This window comes from Sorex fumeus, unplaced genomic scaffold (genome assembly GCF_029834395.1).
Source record: "Sorex fumeus unplaced genomic scaffold, SorFum_2.1 ptg000037l, whole genome shotgun sequence".
NCBI classification, from domain to species: domain Eukaryota; kingdom Metazoa; phylum Chordata; class Mammalia; order Eulipotyphla; family Soricidae; genus Sorex; species Sorex fumeus.
In genome coordinates this window covers 154,740-173,578 of record NW_026606094.1, presented here as the reverse complement: position 1 = coordinate 173,578, position 18,839 = coordinate 154,740, and the positions used below count along the sequence as shown (strand labels likewise).

Sequence of the window (18,839 nt, the reverse complement as noted above, 5' to 3'; positions counted from 1 at the left end):
GATAAACACCCTAGCAAAAACCTTTTGGGGAGGGCCCAGGTTCAAGTGTTTCCTCCCTGGCAGAGTCCCTCCCAGACCCCCCTGTATGTGCACAGAGAGCCAAGGGCACAGACCCTGCAACTTTTCATGTTCAAACCCCACCCCGAACCCCGTCACTGCCCAATATCGCCGAGACCCCTGCATTCTCCTTTTGTCTTTTTCTATTTTCCTTTTCAGTTTGGGGACCACACCTGGTGATGCTCAGAACTTAACTCCTGGCTCAGTGCCCAGGAGTCACTCCTGGTGGGACTCAGGGGGGCTGCGCGGTACCAGGATGGAGCCAGGAATCAGGGTTGCCCCCGCAGACGTGCCTTGTGCCTACTGTTCCAGGAATAGCCTGTAGCACAATGAGCCCATGAAACATCATCTGACCTCTTTCCTTTCACCTCTGCTTTCCGACTGAGCCCTTGAGATCAGGGACATGCCCATGAGGATGCCATAGGCTGATGTTTCCGGTGCCCTGTGGTGCTGAGGTCACACTCACACAGCTGTCCCCAGCTAGAGGCTCAACTTATCCCTGGAGTGGGGATAACAGGAGAGGTCCCTGACTTGCAGTGTTGGCACCAAGTGTCTGCATCAGCCCAGAAGATGGTCCTCAGAACTCCCCGAGGCCACCCACCCCATCTCCTCCTCCCCACTCTCTCCCCTAAAGCACAGGGAGGACCTCCCGCCTTCTCCTGTGCCCCCACCCCCGCCCCCATCCTTTAGTCCTGGCTCTGCACTAAGGAATTACTCCTGGTGGTGCTTGGGGGACCATATGGGATGCTGGGAATCAAACTTGGGTCAGCCGCGTGCAAGGCAAACACCCTACCTGCTGTGCTATCACTCCAGCCCCCTAGAACATAGTTCTTTGACAGCATCTGTCTTCCTCACCCACCCCTGAGCTCCTGAAACCAGGTTCCGATCTGCTTCGGGCATCACCGCTGTATGGAGCACAGAGTCTACCCTGAAGAAGGGACAGTTGACTAAGCCAATGAAGCAAGAGACAAACAACCAGGGGGCCAAGGTGTGAGAGAGAAGAGCTCTGGGGGGGGGGGGGGGCGTGTTTCCCCAGGGGACAGGCCTGGCTGCTGGCTGGGTGAGGGACGTGCTGATGGAGGCCCACCGGCCGCAGTAGAGGGGTTTGGGGTAGCCTCTCTTTAGGGCTCTTCTCTGCAGAGAGTTATGGGGGCTGGCCAGGTGTGTGTACAGGATTGGGCAGATTAGAGCAGGAAGGGCCACCCTGGTGGTGGTGAGGGTGCTGGCCCAAAGCCCAGATGTGGCACTGGGTACCAGCTGGTTCTGGGGAGCCCACTGGGCCCTGTGGAGCAGGGTGGATTCTCATGAGCTGTCCCTGCAGTGGGATATCTTTTCGCCAGTTCTAGGTGCTTCTCTGGATGCTGCTGGTAGTGGTGGTGGTGGTGGGCTCTGGGTTGAGCCCTGGGATCTCACCACTGTGCTTTCTGGCTACGTTTCTGCTCCTTTCCAGCACCTTCTTAGGCAACCCCCAACATCAGGGCCCTGTGGCTGTGCGCGTGTGGGGATCCTGCCAGCACCCTACCAAGGTCACGGGGGCCGACAGTGGGGCTAGGGCAGACTCTGCCCAGGTGAGAGCAGCTCTGAACAGAGTCAGGGAGAGGGGTCCCCCTTGGCTCTGTGTTGAGGCAGGGGACGCAGAAGGCCCCTGTTGGTCCCAGTCTCTCCAGGTGCCCGGGACTCTGGGCTTTAGGGCCCTCAGGCCCCATCTGCCCCTCGAGGCCTGGCTTATCTCTCCAGATGCCCAGTTCCCTGCGCCTTTATCAGGGAGGGTGAGCAGGCAGCAGAGTCAGAACCCCGCCCCGTGGGACCGGGCCCAGGTGCTGGGGGGACCTGCCCCCAGTCCAGCCTGGGCACCTCCTCACCCTCCAGGGCACTCGGAACCTTTAAAAGGCTGCGGGAGGCCCTGACGGACTCACTGACTGACCTTCACGACCAACGGCAGCATGAGGGCGCTGCTGATTTTCAGTGTGCTGCTGGGGGCCGTTTTCGGCCAAGATGACTTTGTGGGGTAAGGGTGTTCCGAGGAGATCTGGGGAGAGCTCGGCCTCCAGCCAGGGTCTGGAGGAGACAGGCCCAGGGGAGGCCGCCAGCTGAGTGGGACAAGGGCTGCGCCAGGCTGGCCCCAGGGACAGTCTCCAGGGCCCTGGCGAAATCTCGACTCTGAGCAGCGGAGACACGAGCAGGCCGGGTGGGATGGGGAAACCGTCTATACAGGAATGGGGGCAGCAGTCCCGTGCACACAGTCATGTCCAGAAGGGTCCAAGTAACCCAGGCCTCCCATTGCTAAGAGTCGTCAGGTTTCTTCTTGCCTGAGACATATGTGTAGGTATGCGCATGTGTGTGCGTGTGTGTGTATGTGTGAGAGAGAGAGCATTGAGTGCGTATGTGGGCATAAGCATGTGTGTGTGCATGCATGTATGCATGTGTGTGAACACGTGTGTGTGTGTGTGTGTATGTGTGTGTGTGTGTGGACATGTGTGTGCTTGTATGGTGGTCAGGGTGGTCGCTACCGCCCCACACCCTCTCACTCCCCGCTCCCGCTCTGCCCAGGCACCAGGTGCTCCGAATCTCAGCGGCCGATGAAGCCCAGGTCGAGAAGGTGAAGGAGTTGGAGGAGCTGGAGCACCTGCAGGTCAGGAGGAGGAGGGAGGATGTGCTCCCCAAGACCTTAAGCACCCAGGGCTACGGGGCCCAGACTTTCTCACCTCAGTCCTCCAACCACTGTTAGCTGACCAGTGGGTGGGCTGAAGAGACAGGGGAAAGGTGCTCACCTTGCAGACAGCTGGACAGCTGACCCTGGTTTGATCCCCAGTGCCCCGGACGGTCCCCCGAACCCTGAGTGCAGAGCCAGGAGTAAGCTCTGAGCACTGCCAGATGCAATCCCAAAAGCAAACATAAAGAAGGATCACAGGGGCCGGAGTGATAATATAGTGGGGAGGGCATTTGCCTTGCACGCGGCCAATCCGAGTTCAATCCCTGGCATTCCATATGGTCCCCTGAGCACCACCAGGAGTAATTCCTGAGTGCAGAAGCAGAAGTAACCCCCAAGCATTGCTGAGTGTGACCCAAAAAATAAAGAAAAAAAAAAGAAATGATGATCACAACCCCCTGGCCCAGAATTTTATTGCCTCTGCGCACCTTCGGAGGGAGGTGCTCACAGGCAATAAAATGAGGGAGCCTCAGTCCCCTTGCACAGCCTAACGTGCCTCCACTCGGCTTCCTGGTCATTCCTCTGACCACACTAGACATCAGTGCCCCAGAAGGAATCTCCATCCCCCTCCTCCGTTCCTCAGACGCCCCCTCCCAGCCCCCCGCCAATCTTGACCCCCCCATCCCCCATGTCCTCCCGTGCTCCCAGCCTGCTCTGCGGACAGCCTGTGGTGACAGGGCTCTCTTACCTTCCGCAGCTGGACTTCTGGCGGGGCCCTGCCCGACCTGGTTCCTCCATCGATGTCCGAGTGCCCTTTGCCAGCGTCCAGGCCGTCAAGATGTTCCTGGAGAGCAGCGGGCTCAGCTACAGCATCATGATCGAGGACGTGCAGGCGCTGCTGGACGAGGAGCAGGAGCAGATGTTCGCCTTCCAGTCTCGGGCCGCCGACACCACCACCTTCAACTACAATACCTACCACACCCTGGATGAGGTGCGTCCTTCTACCCCCTCCCCCCGGTCTCTGCACCCCACAGGCGGGCAGCTGGAACTGTGGGGCTGGGTTTGTAGCAGGCCGAGCTGTAAAGGGAGGTTGGAGGTGTGAGGGTCCCCAAAGCCACTCAACTCACCTTCCACCTGCCCCTCCTTTCTCAGATCTACAGCTTCATGGACATGCTGGTGGCCGAAAATCCCAAACTGGTCAGCAAGATCGAAATTGGCAAAACCTATGAACAGCGCCCCATCTTCGTGCTGAAGGTAACGAGGGCCCCAGCCCTGGGAGCAGCCACGGCCGTGCTGGAGAAGATCTGGATTCCTGTGGCGGCACAAACAGACGCCCATCATGAATGTTAGGGGTCACCCAAGGGTTTCCCATCACTGTAGGAAGTTTCCCAGAGACACCCCAGAACTAGTGATGGAGCAGGCTGACGCCAAGAAGTCTGACTATGTCCTATGAGGGCAAGAGACCAAGCTTTGTGTGGTCCCCGTCCAACCCCCAGCCCCTGTATACCCCACCTGAGCCAGAGACAGCCAGTGTGTGTGTGTGTGTATGTCGGGGGTGGGGGCTTGTTACCTTCACCATGAACGTAGGGGGCCCAGGAGACCATCCACTGCTTTCTCTCCCCATCCAGTTCAGCACCAGCACCAAGGATGAGACACGCCCCGCCATCTGGATCGACACAGGCATCCACTCCCGTGAGTGGGTCACCCAGGCCAGCGGGATCTGGTTCGCCAAGAAGGTGAGCCTGGGGCAGAGCAACGGAGTCCTCGGTGCCTGTGCCCTTGGGGGTCCCATGCCGTGACACCCATCCTCCTGCTCTCCTGCCTCCCCAGATCACCGAAGACTACAACAACGATAAAACTCTCACCTCCATTCTTAACACCATGGACATCTTCCTGGAGATTGTCACCAACCCTGATGGTTATGCCTTCACCCACAGCAAAGTATGGCCGCTGCCTCCTCCTCCTCTTCCTCCTCCTCTTCCTCCTCCCCCTCCTCCTCCCCCTCTTCCTCCTCTTCCCTCTCCTTCTCCTCCTCCTCCTCCTCCTCCTCCTCCTCCTCCTCCTCCTCCTCCTCCTCCTCCTCCTCCTCCTCCTTCTCCTCTTCCTGGGCCCACAGAGCGCCTCACCCTGGACTCTCACTGGAAGTGGGAAGGGACAGACAGTTCTGAGCTCCGAGTGTGTCCTGCCTCGACGTTCCTCACACGGGATGCTGTGGCCCCGGGGGTGCAGCAGGAGCCTGAGCTCTCTCGATCCCAGTAGTCATTGGCTCCCTCTATCCTGCATCTTGCCCCATCTTCAGATATTGCCCCAGTGGCCCCAATTGGGGGGGGGGCGGTTCCTGCAGGGAGGGAACCAACACCAGATTTGCTTCCTGTCTGTGGTTTTATACAACCAGAGCACCCTGCAAACCAGCACAGACACACGCATGAGGTGGAGGTGGGGGAGATTCATGCCCTTTTTATACCCCACACGTGTAAGTGCCCCATTCTCTAGAACGACTGGTTCGTCTTTCTCCCTGACCTCCCGATCCAGGCTCCGTCTATGCCCGTGGTCCAGACCAGCATCTTAGTGTGACACCCTCTGGCTTGCGGGGACCTCCTTGTTCCCTAAGTGGAGACAGGCCCAGGGCTGGAACTCAGCGGGATGACATCTCCCTACTGCTTTTCTTTTCCCAGAATCGTCTGTGGCGTAAGACTCGCTCCCATTCTCAGGGCACCGCCTGTGTCGGGGCTGACCCCAACAGGAACTGGGATGCTGCCTTTGGAAGTAAGATCCTGGGACTTGGGAGGGGGACCCCCAGAATGGCTTCATCCCCATCTTTGGTCTCAACCCCCAACCCCTGCCACTCGCTTTTTTTGTGCCCTGCGGTGAGGAGAGGGCGGGGGTGTTGGTGGCCTCCTCTGAGGGGCTCAGACCTTTGCTTCCACCTGGACAAAGCTCCCAAGTGGGACATTGTGAATCCCACCTTGGGGACTTCTAGCCTGATCTCAGTCTCTTCCGTCCACGGCCACTTTGCTGCCTGAACTTTCCTACCCCCCTGCGCATGCCTATCAGCTCTGCCCACCCCCTCCCGGAGCCAGAGCATGAGCCACCCCAGCTCACCCTGAACTGTGCCAGGCTGGGTGCAAGCAACACCACCCCCTCTTCCCCCACAGAGCCCGGAGCCAGCGGCAACCCCTGCACAGAAACATACCATGGCAAGGCCCCCAACTCCGAGTCGGAGGTCAAGTCCATCGTGGACTTTGTGCAGAAGCACAAGGCCATCAAGGCCTTCATCTCCATCCACAGCTACTCCCAGCTCCTCCTCTACCCCTACGGCTACACCAAGGAACCCGCCCCTGACCACCAGGAGCTGGTAGGTCCCAACTCCCAAACTAAGGGTCTGGAGGGCCAGTCATCGGCCCTACCTAGTACCTCTGCTCTCCTGGGGATCCCCAAAAATGACAGGGCAGACTAGACTGCTGGAGGAGTCTGCTCGGGCATGTGGCAGGGACAAGGCTGGACTGAGTTTGTGCCACGGGCCCCCAGGACAGAGCTGCACGTTGGATGGGGAGGGCAGAGGTGGGGAGAGGAGAGAGCGGGTGTCCTGGTGTGTGTGGAGGGGGACCCTCTCGGACCCAGCAGACCTGGGTCTCTCAGCCAGGGGCTGGCTTCTGTAGACTTCCTTGCCCAAATCTCTTGTCCAGCCCTGCCCTCAGGACCCTGCCCCGGCAGGGTTCTACTGGTTATGATGGGTGGTCTTGCTCTGTTCTCTCCAGGACCAGTTGGCCAAGGCTGCAGTAGATGCCCTAACTGCAGTGCACGGGACCAAGTACAAGTATGGCAGCATCTACACCACCATTTGTAAGTGGTTGCAGGACCTGGAGGGGGTGTTTGTGCTATGGCCCCAGGTCAGGGGGCAGCTCCACTGGTGTTTCCTGCTCAAGGTGGTGGTGGTGGTGGTGGGGTCCCTCCCGCAGGAAGTAGCCAAACAAGGTTTGAGGCTGAGGGCATTGGTGAGAGGTAGGAGCTCCGCCATGTCTGGCTATGGTGCTGGCAGCTCTGTCACCCTGCCTTTCTTGGCAATTGGAGGGGGGGTCACTGTCACTGTCACTGTCCTCCACTATTGCTCATCAATTTGCTCGAGTGGGCCCAGTAATATCTCCATCGTGAGACTTGTTGTTACTGTGTTTGGCATATTGAATACATCACAGGGAGCTTGCCAGGCTTTGCTGTGCATACGAGATACTCTTGGTAACTTGCCGGGCTCTCCAAGAGGGGCGGAGGAATCGAACTCGGGTCGGCCATGTTGGCCACATGCAAGGCAAACGCCCTACCCACCGTGCTATTGCTCCCCCAGCCTTCGACTGCGGCTGGTTTGACTTGGGGTGACTTTCAACTTCATGCAGAGTGGGGCTGGGGAGTTCCGCTGCCTTTGCCCATCCATCCCCAGGAATTTCAGCTGAGAGCCACCCTCTGATGCTCTTCAGTGGGGGGATTGGATTTACCCCCACCCTCCTCCGGTTTGCTGGTCCATGCCCGGCCCCGTGATGTGCGGCTACGTAGGACGCCGCCACCTCCAAAGGGAAAATAGTCGCCACAAAAGTTTATTAAGCACCTGCAAGCCACCAGGCCTTGCTCCGTGAGCTCGCTCTGCAGAAACTGCTTGTCAGCAGGGACCCTGCCCAGAAACACCAGAATGCCACATGTTTCTGAGCTAAAAGCAAGGGGGAGAAAGATAATCTAAACAGAGAGTGGGTGAGGTGGATGGCGAAAGGGCAGGTCTCATGGAGGGAGTAAACCATGGCCAGGGGTGCAGAAAATGAGGGAAGGAGCTGAGACAGTCTGTGTGCGGAAGAGCCTTCAAGGCAGAGGAAACTTCTAGAACAAAGATTCTGATTCTACCTGTTTTGGTTTTTTGGGGGGTAGGGGTTGGGGCGATGGGGTGGGAGGGTGGGAGGGAAGGATAGGTAAGGAGACCCAATAGACTCTCAGAGAAGGGAGGGAATTGGGGGAGACAAGACAAGGGGTAGCAAGCCCTGGGTGACCCCCTGGAACAGACCAGGGAAGCAGAACAAAAGCATCTGAGGCCAGACAGATGCAAGAATGGTTACCGTCCTCAGACTTCCTGTGCACTCAGACATGGGGGAGTGAGGGTCACACCCTCACCCAGGGCTGGCCTCACAGTGGGGATTTTCTTGCAAATGGTCTCAGCCCCAAGTTCCAGTTGGCAGGTTTAGTGCTGATCTGAGGGCCTGGGACGTGGCTCAGCACTGGCCTTGCTTGTGTGAGTCTCTGAGTTCCACCCCAGCTCTGGAAAAATGAACGAACACACCCTGATGGGAGTCCTCCTTCCTCCCTGCCTCCCGAAGCCATTAGAAAATAGCTTCTCCCTCCCACCCCTACCCCCCATCTTTAAATGCAAATCTCAATGGTTTCCATTCAAGAAGGCTTTCTCTGGGCCCTTTGCACTTTCCCCTGCAGACCAGAGCTGGGGACCGATGGGGCGGGGGCGGGGGGGGGGGGCGCTAAATCTTGGTTACCAAAGCGAGTAACTCTTGGTATATTTGGAGGCTTGACTCAGGCATCTGTTAGATTAAAGTGAAATCCCATGGGGGGAGCGACGGGAGCTGTTGCAATCAGAGGAATTTCTTGCATGCCCAGTGTGAGGGGCCCAACTGGCCAGCCTGAGTCTCCTGGGCTGAGACCCTTTGGCAGGCAGGAGCTGCTTAGTCAACAGCAGGCACTTGGGAGAATCTGGTCCCAGGAGCCATGGCCTGAGGCGCCGGCCTTTGGACCATTGGCCTCACCCATAGAAATGTTTCCAAAGGGACTGACCCTTCCTCTCCCATTGACTGCTCTTGCCACAGACCAAGCCAGCGGGAATACTGTGGACTGGACCTATGAACAGGGCATCAAGTACTCCTTCACCTTTGAGCTCCGGGACACCGGGCGCTATGGGTTCCTCCTGCCAGCCGCTCAGATCGTGCCCACCGCCGAGGAGACATGGGCAGCTCTCATGACCATCATGAACTACACCCACACACACCTCTACTGAAAGGAGTCCGGGACCCTCTCGGCCTCCTGCCCTCTGGCCCTTATGGGGCAAGCAAATAAAATTTAGTGTACAGAGAGCAAAGTCTCGGGGCTGGCTTGTGGGAATGCGTATGGCGTGCCTGCCCTTTTCAAGCTGGGCAGAAGTGATTCCGCGTCTGCAGGCCTCCCTGGAAATGTGTGGGTGGTTGGACTAGATGACCCCGAAATTCCCCTGCATTCCAAGTCCTGTGAAGCTGTATCCAAGTGGCGGCTGGTTTAATTAGACCACCCTGAGCTCAGTTCGTCAGTGGGGTGATTTGTTCGGACCTTAGTAGTGAGCAGTAGCCACAGCTGCTAACCAAATGCCTGACCCCCCGAGGGGCAGAGGAATTCAGCTCGTACAATGGTCTAGCTGGCTGAATCCATTCCTCGACAAAAGCAATAACCTTGAGTATGAAATAGAATCATCCTGGTGGCCCTGGCTGTCCCAAAGAGATGTAGTCAGGCAAAGTAAATTTCTGTCCAGCAAAATATGACCTCCCACTCCCGAATTGAATAAGAATAAAACGATTCGGTTCCGTGCAATGGCCTGCTGGAGAGAGAGAACAGGACCTTTTATTAATTGTCACATGTCTTTAGGGATGCAGACAGTTTCCTATTTGTTCCTTTTATTGTATCTTCTCTGCACAGAGTCTGTACACCCTCTTCTGTTCCACTCTCCATTTCACGATTCTGGAACTTTCTTACACCAGAGGGTCTCCTGACACCTTCCCCAGATCCTATCTTGAACCTGACTTTCCTTCCTTGGCTTAGTGATTTGGAGGAGGTGAGTTTATACCAGATGTTCACACTTTACTAGGGCATCTCAATTGTTTTCCAAGAAGAATCTTTTCCTTTCAAACATTATAAGATGTGACCAAGGAGCAGGACCTGAGGCTCACCAGAACAGTCAGGAAGTCTGTGTGTGTCTGTGTGTGTGTATGTGTGTGTGTGTGTGTGTGTGTGGTGCATGTGTACATGTATATGTTATATTGTCCATGCGTATGTGAGGGAGGGAGGTCCATGGGGTATGTGCATATATGTGCATGTGTGGGGAAAGGTGGTGCATGGGGTATATGTGTGTGTCCAGGAGCAGTGCATGAGGTGTGTGTGTGTGTGTGTGTGTGTGTGTGTGTGTGTGTGTGTGTAATGTGTGTGGGGGGAATCCATGGGATATTTGTATATGTGTATGTATATGTGTGTGTGCAGGAGGGGTGCATGAGAGGTGTGTGTGGAGGGGACTGCTTGGGGAGGTGTATATCCCTGGGCACAGAGGGGTGTCTCTGACTGTATATACCAGCAGAGCTGTTACCGGCAGCTTCACTGACCGTAGGGAGATTTTTCACCTTGAAGTTTATTTGAGTTTTGCTTTTGCTACCAAAGACAGCATATTTGACTATATGGTATACACGACTACACACACACACACACACACACACACACACATGCACACACACACAAGAAAATAGTGTTTCCATCATTAACAGAAAAAAATGACCAAAATATTTCATAATTCTTCCCCTTTAAGTCATCCTTTGGGAAATATTTCCCTTCCATCTATTTAGCAAGAACTTGCTGAGAAGCTGAAGTCCATTTTACTGCACAGTTTGTACAAATGAAAAGCTGGTCTTATTTATTTGTTTTTGGTTTAATAAAGACTAATAAGCAAAAAATATTAAGTTAGCAAGACAATCTATCATTTCACGAAACGAAATGACATTGATGCTTCAAAGAGCGGAATTGCTTAATTGAGAACAAGCTGGGCTCCCTGATAGCGGGGAACACGTTGGCATTCTGGCTCCAAACCCATCAGCGGAACCGGGTGGCAGCGGTGCTCGACAAATATTTGTTGAATGGATGTTCTCCACTTTTACTAATGAATTCATACATTTTATAATCTGCATATATTGAGACTTGCAAGTTATTTTGAATCCCCAAAAACGTGGTTTAGAAAGGAAGGCCCTGAGCAAGCCAGAGACTTAGGAAAGCTGACAGGAGCCAAGGAGCAGAGTATCAGAATGAAAAATCCATGAGTGGCAACTGCATTATTTTTTTTAATTAAAAAACAAATTTTTGGGCCATACCTGGTGGTGCCCAGGGCTCTGAACTCAGAGGTTGCCTCTGGTGAGGATTGGGTACCAAATGGGGTGCTAGGGATCAAACAAGGGTCAGCACCTTACCCACTGGACTATCTCTCCAGTCCCATCTGCATTATTGTAACACTTCATCCCACCCAAATCCATGGCCAGTCCTGGGCACTTAAAATTGTAATACATGGTTGTTAAATGGAGACACAGAAATAATTAATGCTTCAAAAAAATTTTTTCCCAGTGTGGGAAGAGTTGTACATTTTACTCACAGACATTAAAAAACATATTTTCTTTTTTTAAAAAATAAATCTCTGGGATATATATATATACACACACACACATATATACATATATATAAAAGCATAAAGCTGAAAGAGAAACAATACTTTTAGAAAAGACCACAGCACATATGAAAAAGCATTAATAACCTTGAGGGAGAAAGCACTCTTGGAAGTAAAAGGGGTTAAAAAAAAAAAAGACTAACGATTCAAAAGAAAAATAGGCAATTCCCCCAAGAAGAAACACAAAAAGCCAATAAAAGTATGAAAGATACTGATCCTCTGGGTGATTTTTTTGCACATTAAAGAAAAACAGATATATCATTTTTCTCCCATCAGATTGACAAAGAATAAAAAGACTGACAAGCCAGTGCTATCCAGGGGATGAAGAAATAAGGGCTGTCGTCCGCTGCGTGGTGGGGGGATGGATTCATCCCACCTTCCTGGAGGGCAATTTGGCAATATAAATCATCCCCTTCAGCGTGCTGCCTCCCCACCTTCTCCCCCAAATCCACTAGCAAGACTTCATGTACGTGTATGATGTTAAATGTAAAAAAATTAAATGGGAGGAAAAGAAGATGGCTAGATTGCTGCATCGAGCTCAAGATGATGCATTTTGACTAGGGAAGGCTGTGAAGCCGTTCTGGCCCGAGCTGATGTGGAGAAATGGTCACAATATACTGAGAAAAGCTGTCGTGTGATGGAAACAGCCTCAAATTGGATGGTGATGATGGCCGCACGGCTCTGTACAAATATATGATCTCTCTAAAAATCATTGACTCATATGCTGAAAATGGGGGAATTTTATGGTACGTGATTTATACTTCCGGAGAGCTGTTAAAACTAAACCAAAACAAAAAGCAGCTGGCTACAGCATAATATGTTGAGGATATATGCCATTTTTGGATTTGAAACCCATGCCACCCCCCCCCCATTTCTTTGTTAGGAGACAGTGCTCCAGTAATCACCATTCTCTTAAGTCATGGTTGGGGTGGGGTGTTCCTCTTCACGCTTTTCTGAGTTTCTTTCAGGAGGTTGTAGAATCCCACACCAAAACCACTGTTTCAAACACACAGAACCATCTGTGTCAAGTTAACACAGCCGCTCACCCACCATCTCAATGGTCGTCTTCATTGGTGCCTCCATTCTCTTTTTGTAAGTTGTCGGAAACTCACGTCTTCTGCTCTGAGTCCTATTGACTCACCTTTGCCAGAACAATGCAGGCGGTCGTAGCTTTGCAAACACAGCCGAGTCTCCATCACAGAAGAAGACACAGCCAGTCCCAGGTCCTACACGTTCTGGGGCAGTTCAGGGCAAGGTTCCCTGCTGCCTTTTGGACTCACATTCAGTCCCATCAGCAATCTGGGGACTTGAGTATGCTAATGCCTAGTCTCCAGGCTTCTTAACCATCTTTATTTTTATTGATTTTGTTTTTACTTTTTTGGGTCACAACTGGCAATGCACAGGGGTTATTTCTGGCTCTGCACTCAGGAATTACTCCTGGCAGTCGGTGCTCAGGCTGGAGTGGTAGCACAGTGGTAGGGTTTGCCTTGTGTGCAGCCAGCCCGGCTGAGCCGGGTTCGATTCCTCCGTCCTTCTTGGAGAGCCCAGCAAGCTACTGAGTATCTTGCCCGCAAGCTACCTGTGACATATTCAATATGCCAAACACAGTATGCCAAACACAATAACAACAAGTCTCAAAATGAAGACGTTACTGGGCCCGCTCAAGCAAAAATCGGGAGGACAGTGTCTGTTTGTTTGTTTTGGTGCTCTGGGGACATATGGGATGCTGGGAATCGAACCCGGGTCGGCTGCGTGCAAAGCAAATGCCATACCCACTGTGCTATTGCTCCAGCCCCACCATCTTTATTTTTAAATGAACTCCTCTGACTTTTTACTTAGCCCACTGGTCCTCCAGGTGAATTGTTCAGGTGGTCTCCAGCTTTCTGTCCTGAAGTTCAAATGGAAATGTTCATTGAATACAATCCAGATATGACCTCACCCGCTCCCTCACTCAGTACAAGGTTCTGCATCATCTTGGCAATGGTTGCAAGGATAAGTGGGACGAGGTGAATTTGAAGATGAGCCCCAACTCCAGCTCTGAGGACTCTAAGGACAGAAGCATCATTCTGGGAACGCACTCAGAACCAGACGCCTCTCCAGAAAACCAATATAACCAACCACAACATTCAAATGGGCCAGGCAGAGAGCTCAGAAAAAGCGGCTCTGCGCGCCCATCAACTCTGAAAGACCATCAAGGGGTAATGAATGCTCTCCGAAGCTCCAGGCTCGGCATTAATCTGGCCACGCAAGCTGTGAGCATCCTCTAATAACCCCAGAGACAGAGAGACGGCCCAATGTTTATGGCCAATTTCAATGGTGAAAATTAAAAGTCTTCTACTTAACCACAGAAGTGGTGCTGAGCGGTGCACGGGGAACAGTGCTGGAGAATAAGAGCTCCGTTAACAAGGTCTGCAGCCTGGATATCTGCCCTGGAGTCCTCCTGGGATAGCCTGGCTAGCCGCCAGGAGCCAGTTCCCACAATGTACCTTCCGGCCTGAAGCAGGAACATCAGCTCAAAGGCAAGAACAGACCCAAGGCCACTCATATCAGTGTTGGCTGGCTGGCTGGACCGCTCTCCGTGGTTTATTGAATGAGTGGCCTATTATCTGCTAGTAAATGGAGCAAAAAAGTTTTTGACTCAGTTCCTTGAGAGAGGCCTCAGTGGTGTTTTTGGTACCAATGACAACCTCAGACACTCAGCAATTTGCTGTTCTCCAGACAGTGCACTTAGACAGACACGCAGTAGAAGGGTGGCCATCAAGCATTCCCCGGAGCAGATGGTTCCGTGGCTGCCTTCCTCGGGAAGTGGAACCTCAGGGACAAAGAGAGAAGAGCAGCCAACAGCCCAGAGAGTGTTCCGTTCTCCTCAGCAGACTGGGGGCGCCGGACCAGCGGCGGGGAACCAGGGCAGACTATAAGAGGGACATCCCTCAGCGCCATCCAGGCTCTCACCTTCTCACTCCGTGACTCACTGTGGGGTGAGCTTTAACACCCAACTGGGCCCCAGTCTCTGTAATCCACTGAAAATGGGGGCACCTTCCTACAGTGAGGACTGTAGGAGTCAACACATTGTGAAGACTCTGGGAAGGCTGATGCAGAGTGGGTCATCCACAAATGCCTGTGTGTATTATTAGCACTCAAGAGCTGGAAACCTCCAGGATTTGTGGGGAGGGGTGGGGAGAGAGAGAGAGAGAGAGAGAGAGAGAGAGAGAGAGAGAGAGAGAGCGACAGAGACAGAGACAGAGATAGAGAGACACAGAGACAGAGACAGAGGACAGAGAGACAGAGACAGAGACAGAGAACAGGGCAGGGGCAGGGGCAGGAGGAGAGAGGAGGGTGTGCAGACTGGATTTGATGGATTATGAAGGCACCTCAGAGCTTGAGGGGCATGTGAAAACAGCTCTGGCAGACACGAGAGCCACAGAGCAATAATACTAAGGCTCTGGGCGCCTTCTGCTCTGGGTCATCGGAAAGTCTCCGGTCCTGAGAGGCTCTCCCTCCATAGCAGGACAGAGGAGAGGACAGAAGAGGGAGCTTGGTGGCACAGCCTCTCAGGCTAGCTCCATCCGTTCCCTCATCCCTCATGCCCACACAGCAAGGGCTGGCAGGAAGGGCTGAGGGTCTCTGGAAGTTGATGGTCGATAGTGTTTCAACTCTAAGACACAGTGACCTTCTTCAAAACAGGCAGGCCAGCCACTGACATCTTTCCTGTTTTGCTTTTGGACCCCACCTTAAGATGGTCAGGGCTTAGTCCTGGCTCCCTGCTAGCTTTCTTGTTTTTGTCTTGGGGCCACAGTCCACGATACTGAGAGGTTACTCCTGGCTCTGTGCTCAGGGATCACGCTTGCATATGGGATGTCGGGGATTGAACCCAGCTCAGACAAATGTAAGGCAAGTGCCTTATCCACTGTGCTTTCCTGTCCCTGAATTAGCTTTTAATAAATGACCTCCATCTGCCCTGGGACTGTGCTGGAGTCTCAGGTTGTTATGTGTAGGGAAGTCCCTTCTGCTTTCAGAGTAACGGCATCAGAGTGGGATGGAGGTGTGACAGACGGAGTTTGGGAAACACCCCTAAGATCCCCCACTCAAGCCACCCAGAATCTAATGTTGACCAATGTCCGGCTGCCTGGTTTGTGCCGTCACTGGCCTGCGAACCACTTCCTGGGCATTCCAACAAGGCCGGCAACTCCAGCCGTTCCAGGAAAGCCTTAATACCCAAAAGCACTCTGAGCACTTAAACACTGCTTATTTATGGGTTTTAATAGGAAAAATGTATGCTAATTGAAAAAATTAAAAATGCAGATGAGGTACCACCACCATGTCCACAGAACTAATGAATTTGAATCCACATTTCAACGTTCCTTAAAAAACAGAAAAATAGGGGGGTGGAGTAATGGCACAGCGAGTGGGGCATTTGCCTTGCGTGTGGCTGACCCGAGCTTAATCCCTGGCACCACATACGGTTCCTCCAAACACTGCCATGTGTGATCCCTGAGACAGAGCCAGGAGTCAGTCCTGAGCACTGCCAGCCCCCCCCAACTAATTAAATAATAATAATAGTGATAATAATAATAATAACAACACCATCTTTGGAAGACTTGTGAAGAAAATAAAATGTCCATGAAAGACTGAGAACATACTGGAACCGGGGAAAAGAAGGCTTGTAATGATTAACTTTCTGTGTCGAGTGCTATGGCTCTGAATCTGGGCGGACAGAAATTAATTATTCCCCCTTAAAAAAGTCAGATCACATAAAAGACAGAATCTATAACCAATATGGAACATGACAGAACCCAAAACCCACACAAGAAAAATTACCCACATATTTCTTCCTAGCCTACGACTCTGATTTCACTTCTATCCCACAAGGGAATGAAGAGAAAAGAAGGTCTTCTGTTTTGTTCTGTTTGCTTGGTGAGCAGCCTAAAGACTTAGGAATTTTCATGCAATCTAAATGGCACCATAGGAAAAAGGAAAAAAAAAAAAGCAACTCATGAACGCTCTTTGTGTCTGCTGAACTCTGATTTCTAGCTCGGTCTAACTGGTGGTGGTGCTGGCTCTTTCTACTAGAGGGGCAATGGTAAAATTGCATCAAAACCACTTAAGACACTCAGATCACCCTTACCTTTCAATAGATTCAACTGGACATCATTACAGCCCAAGGCACCCTTCCTTCCTTCCTTCCTTCCTTCCTTCCTTCCTTCCTTCCTTCCTTCCTTCCTTCCTCCCTCCCTCCCTCCCTCCCTCACCCCCCTCCCTCTCAAGTCAATGGCCCTTGAAAGCATCAGGCATAGGATTTAGACTCTAGTCTTCACGGTGGCTTGGATAGAGCCAGAGCTGTGATGGATAAAGGACCTCCTGTGTGCAGGACTGGGGGGGTGTTGGCACCAGTGTCCAGGTAGGTGGGGCTCCTGGATCCCCCAAACACAGACTTGTCTCATGTATGGTTTTTAATAGGAAAAATGTATGTTAACTTAAAAAAAAAGAAAATTCTGGGTGTGCAGATGCTGGCTGCATCCGGGCTGCTGCCCTTTGTACCTGAACATGAAGAGGAGGTCAAGGTGTCTGGGCCACAGCATGCTGCCCCCCCCAGCCCCCGCCACCCCACACTCATTACAACCATTTCCTGGTTGATCCACTGATATCAAGTCTCCAGGCCTTTCTAGGAGCTGCAGCACGAATGGGGGGGACCCTTTCAAGTCTCCTCCACCCCATGCTCCCCCCAGGGGGCTGACTCGAAGAGCAAGAGACCTTTTGGTTGGGACCTTTCAGATGAATTGACACCACAAATGAGTGACTAGGTACTTTAATTTTCAGCATTCATCGTTGCACAGAATATCATACATCACTTAAATAACACATATCAATGAATCCCGTGAAGAAACTGTTGGTGAGAACCGTTGGAGCGACACCAGGTGCATGGCAGGGTAGAAATGGTCTAAGTGCGACACTGCACAGGACTTTGGGGCACAGACACTAAGAATCCTCACTCAAAGGGCGTTGCCACTACGGACAAGTGTGGAGAAATAGGCCCTGCCCACTGCCCCATGTGGACACACACAGGGACGCTAATAGGTGCGTGACAGCCAGTGCCCACCTGGACACAATCGTTTTTCAACACGCTAGTGTCATTCGGGGCCGGATGGGAAAGCAGAAAAGGAACAAGGAGACGGGAACCATTTACTTTCAAAGTGGAATCCAGTGTGGGGAATCTAAACTCCTGTCAACTAGAAAATGAAGTTTATTCTAGAGAGACAGAAAAGAAAACAAACAAACCTGCTTTCTTCTTAAAAACAACAACAAAAAAGTACAAGTATCTAAAATGGCTGCAAATCTTGTCCCTGCTAGGGGGAAAAAAATCAAATGTGGAAAATCTGCATTCCTCACCCCCCCACCCCCAAACCTCCACTGGAAAGAAAATAAAAAGCCAGAGCATTTGGCATTAGCAAAGGCCTGCGCTAAGTTCTCAGGCAATAAATTTATGGGAAACGTGAAGGCTGCTCATAAAAGCTATGTGTACGTTGGCTGAATTTTGCACAAGATTCTTGAATCTTGTGGAAAACTGGGCGCGGCTTGACATCCGAACAATGTCCCCGGTCTGTTTGATTTCTAAAGCTGCGGGAAATGTTGCACTTTGGAAGTCAGGGAGAGAAGAATGAGCAGACTCAAGCAGGACTGGGCTGAGTCCGAACGTGGTTTTTCCACAAGGCTCGAGGAAATATTTATTATCTTTACTTCTCTTACACACACACCGCCCCCCCAACCCCCGGCCCCTGGAAATACTGTGGGACCTTTCTTCTTTTTTTTTTTTTTGATGGAGGTGAGAAAATAGCCCTGCTCGGGCGGTTCTTACCCGCCGCACTCACCACCCAAGGATAGGCAATTTTCAGTTGGCTTTTCAGACACGGGTTGCCATGACAAAGAGCACAATTTATTCCTTAGTCCCTTATCGCAGCTACAGATCACAGACCATAAAAATTAACAAGGCTCTTTCCCTTTTCCCCGATAATTTCAGAGTTCCTCATCCTCACCTGAGGTCTTTTGTTCCCCCAATTAAATGGAATGAATGTCAGTCATCTAGCAATTCAATTAATGCTGATTTCAAAATTCTGGCCCAAACCAGAATCTATAATCACAGCCTCCTAATCACTGCTCAGTCTCGAGAATGAAAAGCAAGCAGGAAATTGCACTAATTACTCAATTAGACTAATACTGTATTTTAAAGCGAGGGCTTAAGGGGTTGTCAGCGCTGACAAAGGACCCCGGAGTCGTCCTCACCTCCGTGGCGCTGCCGCCCGCCTGGTCCAATTGAAGGCGATGTTTTCAAGTGGCCATTTCATTTCTGCTCATCTCCCGGGGACCCAAGCCCATGGCTGATAAATGGGCCTCAGATGAGAGAGTGGGGAGGGGTGGGGTGGGGGGCTCTCCCGGGGCTCCTGCAGGATGGAAATGCTTCCCTGGGATGGGGGGGTGGTGTGAGGTCCCCCTACAGAAGGCAGGGAGGGCAATGGGCCACCGGAATGGCTCTGGGAACTGGAGAGCAAGAAGGAACATTCTGGAAGCCCAAGCACCATTTTCCGTCTTAAAACCAAGCCATGCTGGCTTCCAAATTCCTGACAGAGAGTGTGTGGGGGAACAGGGCATCCG

The 18,839-nt window shown here is 52.4% G+C and overlaps 1 protein-coding gene across 1 annotated transcript; it reads left to right on the top strand.

The window, feature by feature from the left end:
- The first annotated feature begins 1,992 nt into the window (after positions 1-1,992).
- Positions 1,993-8,789, top strand: CPA1 (carboxypeptidase A1). Its single transcript, XM_056118473.1, has 10 exons — positions 1,993-2,065; positions 2,608-2,689; positions 3,465-3,698; positions 3,860-3,961; positions 4,336-4,443; positions 4,538-4,648; positions 5,383-5,473; positions 5,863-6,062; positions 6,466-6,550; positions 8,557-8,789. Exons 1-10 carry the CDS (start codon positions 2,001-2,003, stop codon positions 8,742-8,744), a joined length of 1,266 nt encoding a protein of 421 aa, XP_055974448.1. The 5' UTR covers positions 1,993-2,000; the 3' UTR covers positions 8,745-8,789.
- Positions 8,790-18,839: the final 10,050 nt, after the last annotated feature.